This window comes from Dermacentor variabilis, chromosome 6, assembly GCF_050947875.1.
Source record: "Dermacentor variabilis isolate Ectoservices chromosome 6, ASM5094787v1, whole genome shotgun sequence".
Taxonomy (NCBI): Eukaryota; Metazoa; Arthropoda; class Arachnida; order Ixodida; family Ixodidae; genus Dermacentor; species Dermacentor variabilis.
In genome coordinates, this window is record NC_134573.1 from 166,821,621 (window position 1) to 166,839,244 (window position 17,624).

General features: G+C 44.8%; 2 protein-coding genes across 2 annotated transcripts; both read left to right on the plus strand.

The window, feature by feature from the left end:
• Window positions 1-497: 497 nt before the first annotated feature.
• LOC142585680 (uncharacterized) lies at window positions 498-5,107 on the plus strand. Its single transcript, XM_075696627.1, has 2 exons — window positions 498-697; window positions 1,136-5,107. Exon 2 carries the CDS (start codon window positions 1,187-1,189, stop codon window positions 4,904-4,906), a length of 3,720 nt encoding a protein of 1,239 aa, XP_075552742.1. The 5' UTR covers window positions 498-697; window positions 1,136-1,186; the 3' UTR covers window positions 4,907-5,107.
• A 394-nt stretch (window positions 5,108-5,501) lies between these two features.
• Window positions 5,502-16,039, plus strand: LOC142585683 (prefoldin subunit 3-like). Its single transcript, XM_075696630.1, has 6 exons — window positions 5,502-5,697; window positions 5,783-5,907; window positions 6,081-6,147; window positions 6,949-7,047; window positions 11,517-11,655; window positions 15,724-16,039. Exons 1-6 carry the CDS (start codon window positions 5,623-5,625, stop codon window positions 15,795-15,797), a joined length of 579 nt encoding a protein of 192 aa, XP_075552745.1. The 5' UTR covers window positions 5,502-5,622; the 3' UTR covers window positions 15,798-16,039.
• The last annotated feature ends 1,585 nt before the right edge of the window (window positions 16,040-17,624 follow it).

Below are 17,624 nucleotides of genomic sequence, written 5' to 3' on the forward strand. Positions count from 1 at the left end.
TTGCTCTCTTTCCCTCTTTCTTCACGTTGCATCAGCGCATTTTCGGATTCCACTAATATTACGGCTTCTTTGATATCTTCCAGTCTCCCGGCATGCCCGACCTTCTCTCCTTTCTGCGAACAACTCACGGGGAAGGTCAGCTGGTCAACACCGCGTTGAACCATGCAAGGCTTCCTGTTTCTGCCTTCGCGACTCCACCAGATTCGCTTTACTTAGCATTTTTTCAAAACTGTAACGCGCGTGTGACAACCGCTGTGCACATGTGTATATTTTTTTTCCGCGACCATCATCAAGGTACACAAATCCCGACACCTGTTGATAAGCCGACGTTTCCGATGGCCCGGAACGTAATACATACGTGTAAAAACCGCACAAACCCACAAACGTGCGGGTTCCGTAATCGCATGTAATCGCAGCGCAGGCAGCGCCACCCCGGTGGGCGCGCCAAAATTTAGAGAACGAAACTCGAAACCACGGCGACCACGGGACCACAGCAAAATATATCCGTTGTTCCTTCGAAACTGCTACTTGCGCGCTGCTGTTAAGCGCGCCTGATTGTGTTGTGAATTGCCATTCAATTGCGCATTAGGATTGGTCGGTTGGTGATTGCGTAAACCGACGGCGGTTTCTCGGTTGTGCGGACGGCGAAAATGTGAGGAAACCAGTGCACCTGTTCGACTGATTTTTTCTAATTCAGGTGAGCAAGAACGTTTGACTGGTAGTAGCTTTTGAAGTGTTGCACACGCGGTTGGAACCGAGTGTCGTGGCGAATAACTTGCTTGGCGTCCGAAAGACGCGATTCTTTTGTCAGGCTTTTTATTCGCCGCATGGTCGTTCCGATGAGTGGTTGCTTTTCTTCTGCGGCACCTTTTGTCATTTTTGCCCGTGTCGTTCAATTTATTTTTATTAACCAATTCTAGGTTGCTCTCAATTAAGTTATGCCTTTGCAGCATATGCCCATGCAGCTTTTATTAGCGGTTGGCGCCCGGTACTTGCTGTAGTTCTTGAGGCTCATACAAGAACAGCTTACTTTCTAAGGCACACGATGTGTTGCCACCATGTATGCCCTTAGTAAGAGTGGTTGCGTGTTTACATCATCGAATCTAGATACGTTTGTTTTTGCTTTGTTTAACAGGCCAAGGACGTGCAAGCACAGAGCCGGAAGTTTTAGCTACAGACGGGAAACATGGATGCTGCCCGTTTGAGGACTCCAAGCAGGAAGACAATTGCTCGAAGGCTGTGTAGCACGCCAATTAGGACAAGTGATGCTGGGGACAATGAAGTGGCCGATGGTGACGTCTCTTCATTTCTTTCCACCTTGGACGATTTTGTAGAGCAATGCGATAGTTTCCTTCCTGCATGCCCACAAGTCCCATCTGAAAGCGATGCTGCTGGCAGTACAAGCAGCTTTCACGGATTTTTTATCGAGGACAGTGAAGGACCAAGCTTAGCAGAGCGTGCAAGCACTACCTGGCATGGTCGCTGTTTAGAAGACAACAGGGTGGACTCTGTCGAAGATGCTGATGAAGCTCAAACCCTCAGTATTGCATACTGCAGTAGTGAATATCAGTGCATAGAAACAACCCAATCGGAACAATATCCATCAGTTCCTCAGCATTCAGCATGTTCTTCAGCTAGGACTTGTCACAGGGAACCGGACTTTGTTGGTAGTTCACAAAACAGTCACTACTACCACAATGGAGAACATTGTCAGGGCTGTAAGAAAGATAAGCTTGAGGGCGCACACCCGAAACACAGTGCTAGTTGTACAATCCTGGAGGAACCAAATAGGGAAAATTCCAAGACCACATCAAAAAATGAGCATTTTCATTCACATTCATTTCAACGAGGGAACACATATGTCTCTACAAGATGTAGAGGGAAAACAGAAGGTAACCATTACAAGCAGCATGATCAAAGCTTTCATAGCAACTGTGAAAATGTTGAGCATTCTGCAAATGAAGGATGCAGACAGGAGCCTAGAGCAGGCAGGGTAAGCCGTCTGAACTGTGCTCGGATAGAAGGTGCCTTCGAAACCAGAGAGTGTCCTGAGGCTCCTCACGGGAAAGAAGGTGGCCAGCATTCTGGCCACTTAAATAGCAGCTGTGAAATGCAGAATGCTAGCAATTCCTCCTGCACACATTTCCAAGAAAAACTAGAGGTGCAGCAATTTGAGGAACACATGGAAAGTTTTAATAAAAGTTGTGTCATGGAGGATGGTTCAGCATTTAAGGAATATAAGGATGAACCATTGGATGCAGAGCCTGCACAATATGTAGATAGCTCTGATGACAGCTGTATCATGGTATATGCCTCTACATTTAAGAAATATGACGAAGTAGAAGAGGTACAAGCTCAGCAATATCTAGAAAGCCAAGATGGCGGTGGTTTCATGGTGGATGGTTTGGCATTTAAGGAATATAAGGTTGAACTATTGGACATAGAGCCTGCACAATATGTAGAGAGCTCTGATGACAGCTGTATCGTGGTGGATGCCTCTACATTTAAGAAGTATGACGAAGTAGAAGAGGTAGAAGCTAAACATTACGTAGGAAGCTGCGATGGCAATCGTGTCATGAATGATGCTTTTACATTTAGAAATGATAAACCAAGGGAGGCAGGCTTAGTATGTCCAGAGAGCTTGTGTCATGTCCACCAGAGTAAAGGTAACTTAGTAACACACCATGAGAATGAATCAAATGAATGTGGTGTGCATTGCAGCATTAATTCTTCTTTTCAGGGAGTTTTTGCATCTGATCAGAAACAAGGGTGTGAATGTGAGGCTCAGTGTAGCAGCGCCTATAGTTCGAGCTCTTGCCCACATAATGCAAACTCTGTTGGCAGTATCTCTGTACCTGTCCACCAGACACTTTCAGCAGGATGCAAAACACAATTTGACATCTGTTACAAATCCTGTACTGGGGATAAACAGGTGCCATGTGTCACACCTCACAAACAAAATGAGCTGGAGACTATTGAACCATTAGAAGATACTACTTCAAATAACTTTAGCAATTTTTTGCCTTCAGACGCAGCTAGTGACAGTGATCTCTCTCCGGCAAATCGCACTGCACATGTGAAAACTGAGCATTGCAGCTCCATTCGGAATCTTACAGCCTCAAGCATTAGTAGCGCTAGCAATGTGATTTTGAAGCCACAGTTGGGAAAGAATGCCAGCGCTAACAGCCCTGCTTACTTTACAGACATTATGCAATCTGTCCCAAATATGTGTGACAGAAGTTCATTATGTCATGAGGACATGGGGCAGATAGTACCAGGGTTCAAGGGGGTAAATGACAAACCTGTTACTGGTTTGTCAGCTCCTAGTGATGATCATGCAGGTCCTTCCAGCTATATAGAACACAAGCCTAAAGACAACATAATTGAGAGTAGCACTGATGCCACTGAGAAAGTGGCAATTCTTGTTGCGGGACATAAAAATCACCACAATGAGACTGACATTGTTCCTGCTGTAGACAAGGAATGTAAAGGAACTTCAATGGCAATTAGTCCCAGCTCAAAACCTGTTCCTCTTCTGGATGCATGTCTGCAGTTGGACCATATCTGTGATAGAGCTGACATTTTTGACACTGCATTGGTAGCAGCAGCTGACAGGAATGTTGCATCAAGTACACAAAGATGCACCAAGGATGGCATCAGACCTCCATCACCGTCCTGCTCAGTCGCATCTGGAGATGTTCTAGACCTCGGAGTTGAAACTGATGATGAAGCCTTCATTGCCGAAGTACAGTCACCTATTGCATCATCAAAATCTACAGAACACTGCCAACCAACTTTGCAGATTGCAAATGCCATGGCCTCGACACATGAGGCACCAGCGCAACCGTCTATTTCTATGCCAGAGTGCAAGCCTTCCCAGAAGGTTCCAAATTCTACTGACACCAGAAGCCTTGCTGGAATCGAACCTGTAGCCCCACTGTTGGTACATACACTAAGCGAGGATGCGATGTACATCCCTGATGATTTGGACATGCGTGAGAAAATAAACACTATTAGACGTCACCAAGGACGGCATTTCGAGCCACCACACAAGCCTGAAGACCTTTGTGCTCATTCAAGCCGCACTATGACCACTGATTCTCAAGGCTTGGACCTACAGCTGCCAAGTGTCGAGGGCCCAGAGGTGAAAAACCGAGCTCCATTCATGAGTGAAGATCCTGCTGAAAACAAGGACATTGAAAATCCTGAATGGGAAGCTGTTCGTCGCCTTAGCACAGATGAAGAACGATACCAGGCCGTCCACAAGATTTGGCATAACACCAGGATTCCAGACCCTCACAAGGAACTGACGACTTTCCATTATCGGCGACGAATGTTAAGTCTGGGACATGCAAAGAGCCAGCCCGCTAAGTCTAAACGCCGCAAGCGCAAGGCATCACGCAGCTCCTCGCATGAACACACGAAACCTGCCAAGCGCCAGCGTTTTGACACCGACATCATTGACCTGAAGCTAAAGGAACTCAAACGGAAAAAGGAGAAAGACGTCACAAGAGCTCAGAAAACGTTTAGGGACGACATCCACAAGCTCCACTCGAGTTTGTGGAGGCCAAGGGAGGAGCCGTACGCTTCACATGACCGCGGACACTGTGACAAGCGCCACAGGAGAGCACATACGGCGCCATGGGACTTCCACTATTATCAGTCGCAAGAAATGAGGATCTGCGAAGAGTACAGAGCCAACGAAGAGAGCATCTACAACGAGTACAGGGCCAGGGAGTACAAACTGCTGAACGCTAGAGACGAAGTTCGGCGCGTCGACGCTTTCTACGCTGGCCTGAGGGACAGCGACCCGCGACTACTGTCAGAGGAACAAGTTAAAGAACACTTAAAGCTGGAGGAGACGCTGGGATGTTTCAAAAAGGCTTACAGGACACCGAGGGAATGACTGCCGATGTGCGCGTGTGCTTTCGGAACTTTTGAGTTATGTGGTGCAGTCGGTCGCTGACTGTGCAAGGGTGTGTGAAACTGCTTCTAGTACACTCTAACATTGTGACAGCCAGAGGCTTAGCACGTTTTATTTTTCTTACCAAGTCTCTCTCTCTCTCTGCGTTCTCTTTACGTAAAATAAAGCATCAGATCAACAATGCGTTTGTGTCTCTCTAGCCGCTCTAACATGTTGCATGCGAAACTGGCTGCTGCTATTATCGGTAAAAGGTGAAAATTGAAGAAGCGGTGCGCTTCCTAAAATACTTAACATGAGCTGCCGCTTTTTAACATTAAGGAGCAGTTCAGGAATTTGTGCTGGGGTTCGTACAAGGTATAGCGTTGATCGTTTGCTTAAACGCGCAAACACGCAAAACTTGCGTAAGATACGGGTTTCGGTTTCGAAACCTTTACGCAATTTCTAAGCAAGACCTACTGAAAACGCGAATTTCTTTCGTCTGATTTCTTTATTTATTTTTACACGCCTGTTTAATTTAATACGCAATGCATTTTTGGGGCTACGAGCAGCAGTCAGGTGGGCCAGGGGGCGCTTATGTCTTTTCTTGTTTCGCTGTCTCGCGATTGCCTTTTTAATCTCACGTTCACCACGCCTTACGTCAAGCTGCGTTTAATTGTGCTTACTATTGCTTGATCGGCTGCATAAGCACGGCTTTCGCTATGACAGACTCGGCAGACGTTGAAAAGGCGACGAAGAAGTTGATTCATGCAGGGATTCCCAGGGCAGTATGCCTGGTAAGTCGCTCACACGTGATTTGCGCCGGCTAGCTTGACCAGCAAACTGTCGCTGAGAGTAATGTTTGTATGCTATGCATTCTAGGACGATATGGATGAATTCATGGCGCGAGAGGAGAATCAAACCATAGATGCTGCACTTAAGAACCTCGACGAGCAGCACAGTAAATACAAGTTCATGGAGTTAAATCTGCTCCAGAAGAAACAAAGGTGGGAGCTCCTCAATATTTCTTTTCATTTTCCCTCACTGCTTTTCTATAGAATCTGTCAAGTGTTCATTGTTGCGTTTCTTTGTGTTTTTTTTTGGGGGGGGGGGGAGGATAGTGTGGGAGGAGATGGATCACGGTAGCAGAAACAGCATGTGTACCTGAATTGTATTTCAGGTTAAAGAGCCAGATCCCTGAAATCAAAACGTCGCTGGAGATCGTCAAACTGCTTAAATCGAAAAGGGTATGGTCCTGAGCATTCTTATACAACTTTTGATTGGAAACATGCCTGTTCTATCAGCATCAGAGATATGCTGCATCTAGATATTCTTTTCTTTGTGACCGACAAACTCGCCCTTAACGTACCCGGCTGACAAAACGAACTGTTCAGTTTCCTCTTTAACAAAATATTTATGTATGCTGGTTTGTAGTGTAGTGTGTCAAACCAGTGCAATTTTTGTGTATGTGGGGAAATATTCTGAGAAAGTGCTTATATTGATTTGAAGCTACACCAAAATACTAACTACAAAACAGATTGCTGGCCGCTTAAGATATACGAATATTGTGGATTGAATTGCATGGTACCCTGATGTTTTGGGACGAAATTGCATGGAAAACATTGTTTATTGACATGAAGGGTGGTGATAATTGATAAAGCGATCTGAAGATAAAGGTTTAGGTGTTTGCAGGTTGATTTCTGAAGCTTGCATAATCTCCGAGGTTGAATGCCATCCTACTAACGGTATTGCATGTCTTGAGCCTTCTATTATCAAATGCTCATATTTTCAGAAAGTATTTCATTGGGACATCACGACAAGTTGAACTAGACATGGGCTCCTGTTGCACTACTGTTTGGGGTAAATGGTTCCAGAATGTGACATTGGCTTGTTTGCACTTGTTTGCACTAGTTAAAGCTTGCTTAGCTGTGGGTGTTGCCACCATGATTGTGCCAACAGACTATGCAATACAAGTGTTGAGTCTGTATTTTGTTTCCAAGTATTGCAATTCATAGCAATCTACAAAGCCTACTGCTGACTCTCCTTAGGACTCCTCCGAAGACATGGAGACAAGGTTTGTGCTGTCAGACCAGGTCTACTCCAAGGCTGTCATACCGCCTACTGAGCGAGTCTGCCTCTGGCTTGGCGTAAGTCTCTTATTTGCCTTGCTTGACTTGTTTAGTTTCTGTACAGGGACCTGGCTTTGTTAAATCTCCAGTGCTTGGTTGACATTAATTTACATACATGAACACCATGCGGCAACACTGCAAACAACACTGCAAAGTGCAGACATAGCTGGTATTAAAGGCCCCCTCACAGGGCTCGAAACTTTGGTTACACTTCAATTTCTAAAGTGTGTATGGGTTGCATTATACCACAAGAATATTTCAAGTTGATTCATTATGAGAGGATATAGAAGTTAAAATGTCACAATCCCGTGCTTCCAGGAGGCGAGCTTCACTGCCAACACAGGCACTCTCCCTTTGTCTTGACTAGCGCCCGTAAGCAACACCCCTTCCTTGCTTTCTCCCATATCGGAATCAAGGGGGGCACACGACATTTGCATCATGAGCACCATAACCTTCTTTTCTTCTTTCTCTTTCTTTATTGCTGCACAGTGAATTCCTAGTGGCAGTTCTGTGCATTATGGTTTACGAAAGTAACATGCAATAGTCAGTGGCGTTGCAGGCAGTGCGTCTTATGTAGAGCTGCTTATGCATGTGACCTTGATTCTCTAACAGGAAGCAAGGCCCAGTTGAGAGGAAGGGCGTGTGAGACAAGGTTTCATTTAAAATTTTAGCTGCTCTCGTGCTGCACAGCAGTCTGATACGTTGTAGACAATCATCGGCACATAAGGCATGCTTGTGGGTTCGTAATGCCCAGGCATGGTGAGGGGGCTCTTTAAAACTGTTTCTCGCAGTACTTCTGTCTACAAATTGTAATCATTGCGTGATCATAATTTCTAGTTCTTCTAGCAGGTTCCACATGTCGAGGAGCAAACACACATGGAAATTGCAGGCATGCAATGTTAGTAAATGTATAGAGTGTGTAGTAATACAAACACACTTTAGAGCAGTGATGCAACATGGTCTCCTGTGGTTTCGCTTCAAAGCCTCGTTTAACCCTTTTCGTGCCACTGATGAGCATAGCCATCATAAGCAAAAGTATCGTGCAGTGGGATCACATCCATCAATTTGTTTCTAGTTGTGGCTTTTGACACTAGGTGATTTGTGTGTAGTCTTTTTTATTTTATTTTTTAAAATATTCAGCTGCTTGAATGCTTGCACTAAAAACATGGTGTGCCTGCACACCGCATATTTAAGGAACTTGGTACAATTTTTGTCATTTCCTGCGGTATGGACAGCTTTGAACACTAGCCTTGCAATACACGGGGTTATTATTGGATTAGTGTGCAGCCATTTGATATTGCAGTGTTCATGTCCAGTAGCTGTCTAGAAGGTCCATGCAAAGCACTGCTACACTACAAGATTTCTCTGCTGCAGGCATTGCAGCTGTCAGCCACGTTTTATGGCTGTCAAATCCTTCACAACTTGTCAAACCAAAGTGTAATTTATTCCGTTGTCATGATCTGCTTAGACAACTTGTACTATTTCACCCCTTTAAATGAGAAGTGCTATCATACGTTTATCGTCATCTATTGGTATGCCTTCTTTTTCTTTTTTTGCTTAACTTATTTTTAATTCTGTATCACATTGGAGCAACAGTGTGCCACCAAGTATAAAAGAAAGCAAAATGCTAATGTATTGTTCTTAGCTCTGATATCTGTGTGCATATTGGTGACTGCCTCTCTAAATGAACATGGTGGTAGCAGAGGTTCTAGGTATTAAAATTATAGTCAGTTGCTTTGCTTGGCCAAACCACAGTCTAATTATGAGGCATGCTGTAGTGGGTAGCTGCAGAATATTTTTGACCGCCTGGGGCTTGTCCTAATGTATGGGTCAGAGATTACTTCATGCTTGTAGCACAGCCCGTTATGGTTCAGTACCATGCAGCTTTTGAGCTTATCGGCTAATACTGCTGTTTCAAAAGCTTGAGCTAACTAAAAAATGGCTGTTTCTGCACTGTTTACATGGGAGAACGTTATTGTAACCCACTGCGGTTGCGCAGCTGCTACGGCATTATGCTGTTCAATTCGAGCTCACAGGTTCAGTCTCGGCCGTAGCGGCCATGTTTCAATGGGGGCAAAATACAAAAACTCATGTACTTAAATTTATGTGCATGTTAAAGTACTTCAGGTGGTCAAAATCATTCTGGAGTCCTCCACTTCCGCATGCCTCATAATCATATCATGGTTCTGGCATGTTTAACTTAAGAATTAAAAAAAAAAAGATGTCTTGTGACTGAGTGTTAAGCACAAGCATAGTAATCCTAAGCACACTGCAAACATTTATTTGTTTGCTTATTTACTATACTGCTATAGCAGCAGATCTAAAACTATACTACATGCTGCAACAGCATGCTAAAAGATTGTCGCGCTACACTTCTAGATAAACATGCGTGCCCTCCAAAACATTATATATTCACAGTAGCACACATTGAAAACATGAACATGTAGTGGCTTGTGCTTTCTCCCTGTGGTCATTCGAAACCCCTGCCATATTGTATAAATCCTTTCAAACACCATGAATAAACACAGCAGTAGAGAAAATCTGAACACTAAGAAGAACAGCAGCATGGTGATGAAAATCCCTCATGAAAGGTGCAAGCAGGCATGCAAAGTGAAGCGAAAAAGTGGAAATGTAGTGAGATGACTTGTACTTTGTACAGTCTAGCTGTCACTGGTACAGAGCTGCTGAACCAATGGGGAAGATAGGCTGAAGTGGTGGGAAGTAAGTAGTCCAGCTGGAGGGAAAACAGTGCATGTGTGTGTCATTTCTTTGTGTCAACGATCCCCGCGCTACTTCCATGAAGAAATGCAAAATGGGACAAAAGGAGCAAAAATGCCTTTACAGTCGCCGACCGTTTATTTGGACCTCACGGGGACTGCGGAAATGTCCGAATAAACAGGTGTCCGAAAAAGCAGATTAGGAAAAAAAAAAAGAAATCCTTTGTTTCCACGCACTTATTCGGGCTCGGCAATAGGCTTGAAGAAATTGTGAATGCGTCGTTGCACGCTGTTCCGTTTATGCACAATCAGATAAGCCTGATTCTCAGAGAGGGTCGTACGGTCACTATAGGCGGCTGAAAGCACAGTCACTGCTTGTACACGCTCCGCATGCGACGGCAGCATAGCACATGGTGCATGATCTTCTGACTCAGAGTCATCGTCCGGCGGCACAGCAGAAACCTGACGAATGACCTTGCCGTCGTCGAGTTCTGCGCATGTCAGTACAGCAGTATCAACACCTGTGAAACTGTCAAATGAGACGGGTGCCCGGAATTGCAATGCAACCACTGCGCAGGTCTCGGCAGAACATTTTCGGCATCAATGGGGAGCACATCGGAAGGCGGCAAATCCTAGGCCTCCCAGCACCCGCTCTCCGGCAGTCTGCGCGGGCACTGTCGGCGCCATTAGACACTTGACACGATGTTTCCGTATGCCGCGTTGCATCACCGCAACCTCGACACAGCACACAAAGCAAACATCACCACACCGTCACGCCGACACCAGTCGCACAAACGAAAACTGTGGCCTACTTGCAGCGTCGTGCACGTAGAAAGAAACAAATCAGCTGCTGGATTGTCTTGACATGGCTTACTAACTGTGTTCCTGCTTGTCCCTGCGTCTTTCTTGCGCTATGTATCCTAGTTTGTATGGCTTACTAAGCTGAGACCAGAACTGCTGTAGCTACGAACCAGGCCAAAACGATGATGATGAGCGAGGATTTGCAGTAGCGCCACTTCGTGGGGCAGCAAGGAGGCTCCGTTCAAGACAAAAATGGTGTTCAGCAAGTCGAACCATGCACCAGTCAGAGTCGGTGCGTGGTGCTCTCAATCGAGTTGGCTCAAGGAGTGTCCGAAAAATCAGACAAGAAGTTTCAAGGTGTCCGAACTTTCAGCAGTTGTTATACATTATGGTCTATGGGGAGAATGGCGGTGCCGCGAAGCAGACCAAATAATCGAGCATGTCCGAATTTTTGGAGTCCGAAAAATCGGTCGGTGACTGTACAGGCCGCAAAATCGGTCGACGACTGTATTTGCATGTGCCCATCTGTGTACACTGATAATCACGATGCCTGAGCATTTCTTCCTGGTTGCTTCGTATGTCTCCAGACACTAAAGTGGCCTTGCCATGATGTCTATGCAATGATTGCCATCCGAAACAGTTAAAGTGGCAGTGATAATGTGGCTTTCAGCATAATGGTGCTTTTCGCAGCAAGTGTGTGAATTGGTTAATGTGCATCTACAGTGTTATTCTGCACTGCTACTTTGCTACCAAATACTACTGATCAGAATGTTAATCCTGATCACGGTGGCCACATTTTGCTGGGGACCGTATGCAAAAACACCCATGTACTTTGATGTAGGTGCACGTTTAAGAGCCCCAAGTGGTCAGAATTAATCCGGAGTCCCCCACGATGGCATGCCATCGTGGTTTTGGCATGTAAAACCCCATAACTTAATTTTTTTTTAACCAGAATGTTTTCTCTTGCAGGCGAATGTGATGCTGGAGTACACGCTAGAAGGGGCGGAGGAGTTGCTCTGTAAGAATTTGCAAACTGCTACAAGGAACTTTACAGAGCTGCACAGTGACCTGGACTTCCTCAGAGATCAGATCACAACTACTGAAGTCAGTATCCTTAACCAAGTTTGTTGTAAATTTCTCTCTTGGCACAAAAGGGAGGAGTAATTGCTGACATGGTCTTATTAACCTTGGATATACCTTATTAACCTTGCCATTCCTAACGACCTTTACATGTGTATTGTTTTTGTCAAAAGAAACATAAAAGACAAAGCACAGAAGATAGAGAGTACACCACAGAATTTTCTTCTATGCTCCGTCGTTTATGTTCACTTTGTAGTTAAATACGCAGTTAGACTGACTCACCGACATTTTGCGGAAAGAAACAGAAGCACCCTGCATGTGAGCGCAGATAGCGCCGGGGTGTATGGCTGGCCTCCTGTTACATCCACACCACTCAAAAGCTCTGAAGGGTAAAGCATACACTTGTCCTCACCTTCCGACAGCCATACATGTTGATTCTCCCAAATTTCTTGTAAAGTTAACACAGTTGGGCTTATTCTACAAATACTGCGTCAGGTTATTTACGATAAATTCTGCTCATGAAAAAGTTTCACTCACTGGTCTGTGACCCTACCATTGGAATTCTTTGTCATGGTGAAAGGATGGCAGCAAGGTACTTTCTTTGAGCAAGTTTATGCAGGTAAATTCCTGAAACAGGTAAAATTGGCAACAGCAGATTTGCTGAAAAATTCGCTGTGATCTAAATACGGTGTGTTGCTTGTCAGTGTCTGCTGCTGCCTGGGTCCTGCATCTAAAGGTGAATCATGGTTCATAAAGTATGTGTCTTACAAAAGGCACGTGCTCAGAGCAAGTGTTAAAAAGAAGTACATGTTATTCCCCTTTTCTCCTTATTGGTCATGTGCATGGGATATTTATGAATTCCGACTTTCACGGTTTGGCAGGCATGCAGAGCTTTCCAGCACCAGTATTTGTATCAGTGCAACTTGGCATAGCCACAGCTAAGCAAGAGTCTCACTTTTGTTGGCTTTCTTTCTGTTCATGAAGGCTATACATTTTCTTTCAGAAAGGCAGCGGAGAATTTTTACTAAAATGACACTAAGCATGTTTGCATATTATGAAGTGAAAAAAAAATGCAGTGTGCAAAATTCCTTGCCATATTGATTTGGCATGAATCTTTGTGGTGGTAACTCTACGGCCTCGAGCATTTCTAATAGTACTGAGGAAGATTTGGCAGCACAGCATGTGCGAGCCTCATAACAGCTAGAAGCAGCAAGATTAGCTATGGTTAGTATAAGCATGCTGTGCACGCTACAGTGGCAGCGTCGTCTGCTACGCCATTCACTTCAGGAGGACATGTGCCTGCCAGCGCTAACTGCTCGTTCCTGCTTAGAAAAAATGGTGCAATGTGCACACGTACGATGTGGCCACAATCTGCAATGCATTTTCTTTCTTTATTTTTTTCCTCCCCTATTACTGGAGTGGCATACGATCAGGAAAAGGAAAATGGGAATTTATCAACACGCATGAAGTGTTATCAGGAATTCATGTGAACGACAGGGGCCTCACAAACAACAAGGATTTGGTGCTTGCAATACTGAAATAATGAAGCAGACGACGTTCACAGTGGAAAGTGCTTCGCATCCTTGTGCTTACCATTGCGAATCTCGCCGCTTGTCACTATTGTAAGGTGCTGACATGCTGTGTGGTCAACAGTTGTGCATTATAATAGTGTATAATAATATGGTAGTCGTTCACTATTATATAGTATTTAAAAAAATAAATATTAAAGGTACGTGAAACTGTACACTGAATAGAATATGGTGGTAACTTTCTCCACCACCTGCACCGACCGAATGGAACAGGGTTTCACAGCTTAAGGCATGCAGGCTGCTAGCAGAGCAGCTTGTGGCTGAATGCAATGCATTCAGCCAGTTGGATGTCTCATTTTCCCTTTAATAATTACTTCTCTCAACCTTGCGGGTTTCTGCAGAACTACGTCAAACTGTTACCTTTGTTTTGAGTTAAGTTTGACTTTGCCCTGCCATCTGCTAGCCTCCTGGTTAGCTCAGATGGTAGAGTGACTGCCCCAGAAAGGTGGTGGTCCTGGGTTCGTATTCCACACCAGGATGAATTTTTCTTCAACTGCGAGGCTTTTCTTTTGAGGAACAAGTATGGGTTTCCTTTGTAGCAATTGCTTTAATTGTGTGGATGTTTCATTTTCCCTTTATTTATTACTTCTCTCCACCTTGCGAGTTTCCACAGAACTACGTCAAACTGTTGCCTTTGTTTTGAGTTAAGTTTGACTTCGCCCTGCCATCTGCTAGCCTCCTGGTTAGCTCAGATGGTAGAGTGACTGCCCCAGAAAGATGGTGGTCCTGGGTTCGTGTTTCACACCAGGATGAATTTTTCTTCAACTGTGAGGCTTTTCTTTTGAGGAACCAATATGGGTTTCCTTTGTAGCAATTGCTATGATTGGGTGGATGTTTCATTTTCCCTTTATTTATTACTTCTCTCCACCTTGCGAGTTTTCACAGAACTATTAGATCAAACTCTTGCCTTTCCTTCAAGTTGTTGATAAGTTCAACTTTGCCCTGCCATCAGCTAGCTACCTGGTTAGTTCAGGTGGTAGAGTGGCCACCCTGGAAAGACGGTGGTCCTAGGTTCGTGTCCCGGATCAGGATGAATTTTTCTTCAACTGCGAGGCTTTTCTTTTGAGGAACTCATGTGGGTTTCCTCTGTAGCAATTGCTACGATTGGGTAGATGCCTCATTTTACCTTTATTAATTACTTCTCTCCACCTTGCGGGTTTCCACATAACTATTATGTCATTACGGTATGTCTTGAACATAGCAATGAGATAATGAGAATTGAAGCTCCCGCGCTAATTCTGGTACAACATAGAAGTGAGGGTTGCAGATTTAATCAGTAATCAAAGGCATGTTGATGTAATAAGCATATGATAATTGTTCTTGAGATGTACTATAAATTTTGATATTTTTTGTGGTTCTGTGAAATCCCAAATAATGAGCTTTTGCTGTAGAACTGAGCATGTTGACAATGTTTAGTGAGAAGGAATCGTTCTTGCTATCAGAGGGACCCGCCGTGGTTGCTCAGTGGCTATGGTGTTGGGCTGCTGAGCACGAGGTCGCGGGATCGAATCCCGGCCACGGCGGCCGCATTTCGATGGGGGCGAAATACGAAAACACCCATGTGCTTAGATTTAGGTGCACGTTAAAGAACCCCAGGTGGTCAAAATTTCCGGAGTCCTCCACTACGACGTGCCTCATAATCAGAAAGTGGTTTTGGCACGTAAAACCCCAAATATTATATTATTGCTACCAGAGGCAGATGCAGTAGACCATACTAGGATAGACTGAACTGCAATGCATGTGTCATCTGCGAACCTAGTTCTCTGGATTTGAGGCCATACTTGGCATGCCAATTTTATACTTGAGAGGTTGGTTGTCCCCAAGCATCCACGTAACAGCTTATAATTTGCGAAGATTCATTTGTAAAAAGACAAAAGAGGGGAATGTTTAGTACAATTTACGTGCCAACGGCAAGCTTCTTGGCTGGATAGGATTCATATCGACAGCACACCTCCAATTCTACTGTTAGACTGCTGCCCCTGCAAATGAAACGTGGATGCACTAAGTATGGTGGCAAAGCCAAACAGCTGGGCCTGACACAGCTATGCAATCTTATCTATACTTACATGATTCGGTATAATGTATGGATTCATTTTGCTGGATTATATTCATTTATTATCATCCGCCGTTCACAGCTGGCCAATTCCACTGATAATGTAGGCAGAGCAGCACTCTGACCATTGATGAAGTGCGAAAACGAATGCCATTGGAATAGAATCATTGCATTATCCCAAACGGTCTACTATTATCCTCAAGTTCAAAAACAGGTCAGCAGGTTGTATTGTCTATCTCATACAAAGGTTGTGCTGCTTACATCCATGCCTCATCTCTAGCCCATTTTTTGTCTTGTGCTGCATTTACTTGAAACATGCTTTTGAGAACATTTCAATCAGACGACGGGCACATTTTGTTGCTATCACGTCAATACCCCTCAACAGGTAACATTGGTATATTTCAACACTACCCTGTTTGATGCTGCTGTTTGTACTTGACTGATCGCTCTTCAGATATGGCAAGGCTCCACAACTGGAATGTGAAAAAGGTGCAGGCGGAAAAGTTGATTGCCCAATCATCGACATGAGAACCAGTTACAGCATTACACAAGCAGCTTTCCAAGGGCTGACTGGTTCTTCGCTGATGGTTGCATCACAGAAAGCATGAATTTCCTCAAAAGTGTTACGCAGTGCCGCCACCTTGTGGAGAGTGTCTGAATGCCGTGCTGCATGTTGCACCGGTGTACTGAATAAGTTATTGCCACGTTCATGAGACCTAACCAAAGGCTTATAAAATGGTGAATAAAAAAAAAAGGCTTTGTTTCGGCTAGTTACATGCCTTAGTACTGCATTGTTGTGCAGGATGACTGCGGGCTGTGGCTGCTGTGTTGACTGTGGCTTACCTGCTGCCAGCTTGCGTTTCATTGTTGTTTCTAAACATGCACTTAAAGGGGTGGAGACATGAAAATTTTCGTTTATACATTCTTTGATACAAGCGTTGCATACTACAGGAAGCACAGTGCACACCGCAAGTTTCATATATACCCGATAAATAATTTAATAATAGCACTATTATACCGAGCGATTTCGGTTTCGGTTTATGGGCTCCAGGTGATCCTATGGCGTCGTAGGAGAGGAAACGCAACACGGCTTGGTCACGTGGGTCACAAATAGTGACTTAAAACTATGCTGCGTAGTCCGCTCGCGCATACGCGTGCTCTGCCAGCATAGGTAAACAACCGCCGACTCGAAGTGCATGTCGCAATTATTATAATTATTGCGAAGAGCGAAAACAATGGTAAGAAAATATTGCGGCTTGTGAGCGTCGGTGATTCATTCCGAAGCGCCATCAGTTTTAGCTTTGAAGCGAACAGGAGGAGGGCTAGCGACGACATCGGTGCCGGCGAACGATCAGCGGTGGTGAGGCTGCCATCGGTGCCTGAGTGACCACTCCTCGGTTGCTAATTGGCCACTTCGCTGTACGGCTGCAGCACAAATGAGTCTCGGTCTCATCCTCTCTACGGCAAGGAAATCTTGCCGTTTGTGAGCAAAACTGCCGTCACACGGCCGCCAGCGAACGGCGAGTTGCCATGCCGGTAACATGGACGGGCCTTTACACGTTGACAAATGCCAAGCGAACAAGAGACTGCTCTGAGCTTCCGAACTATGCAACTCGCAGATGCCACATCAACTGCTCTCCACTACAGCGCTGTGCATGTCTCGGTTAGCCAGGGGCCAGGGTTAGCTCGGTTACAGTGTTCTAGAAGCCTGTAGCAAAGAGAAAGGATCTCTATATGCCTGTAGCTCGGTCATAGTGGAGGCTATGCTTGGTCAGTCGATTCACCAGGCTCCGTAATTGCCATTTTATCGCTACTCATCATACGTCATGTTCTTGTGTTAGTGTGCTATGACATCAATATTTTCGTTCCTCCGTTGTCACGTCATAGCAGCCGCGCTAGCGATGGGTCTCGACCACGAGAAGGAGCCTTTAATGACTTTTTGGGGCTGAATTAAAATTATTTTCAAATGTTTGCAGCGCCCAATACCTCGTTGTGGGTTTCCTCGCATAGAGAAGCAGCCTTCAACATCCTTTTTTATAGCCTCAAAATTTGGTGTCTCAACCCCTTTAACAAAATGTGTAAAACCATCTAATTTGTCAGAAAAGCTGTTAGATTCACTATTTCTCAAGATTCACTTTCCATGCAGTGTAGGAAGCCATTCCCAGATAAGCCCAAAACTAAGACGTTCAATACATGGCAGTGCAATTGTATTCATTTTCCACACTACAAACAATATTTGCATGAAGTTTCAGCCTATGCCTGTTGTGATCGTGCATACTTGGCCACAACAGACAGTGGACAGTACACTGCCACATTTATAGCTGCATTACATGGATGTGGCAGTAGCGTATCGAA

Coding starts and splice junctions, on each gene's coding strand:
- LOC142585680 (XM_075696627.1), top strand. CDS start 1,187: ATGGATGCTGCCCGTTTGAGGACTCCAAGCAGGAAGACAATTGCTCGA.
- LOC142585683 (XM_075696630.1), top strand. CDS start 5,623: ATGACAGACTCGGCAGACGTTGAAAAGGCGACGAAGAAGTTGATTCAT. Junction 5,698..5,782: donor TTCCCAGGGCAGTATGCCTG/GTAAGTCGCTCA, acceptor TATGCATTCTAG/GACGATATGGATGAATTCAT. Junction 7,048..11,516: donor GAGTCTGCCTCTGGCTTGGC/GTAAGTCTCTTA, acceptor TTTCTCTTGCAG/GCGAATGTGATGCTGGAGTA.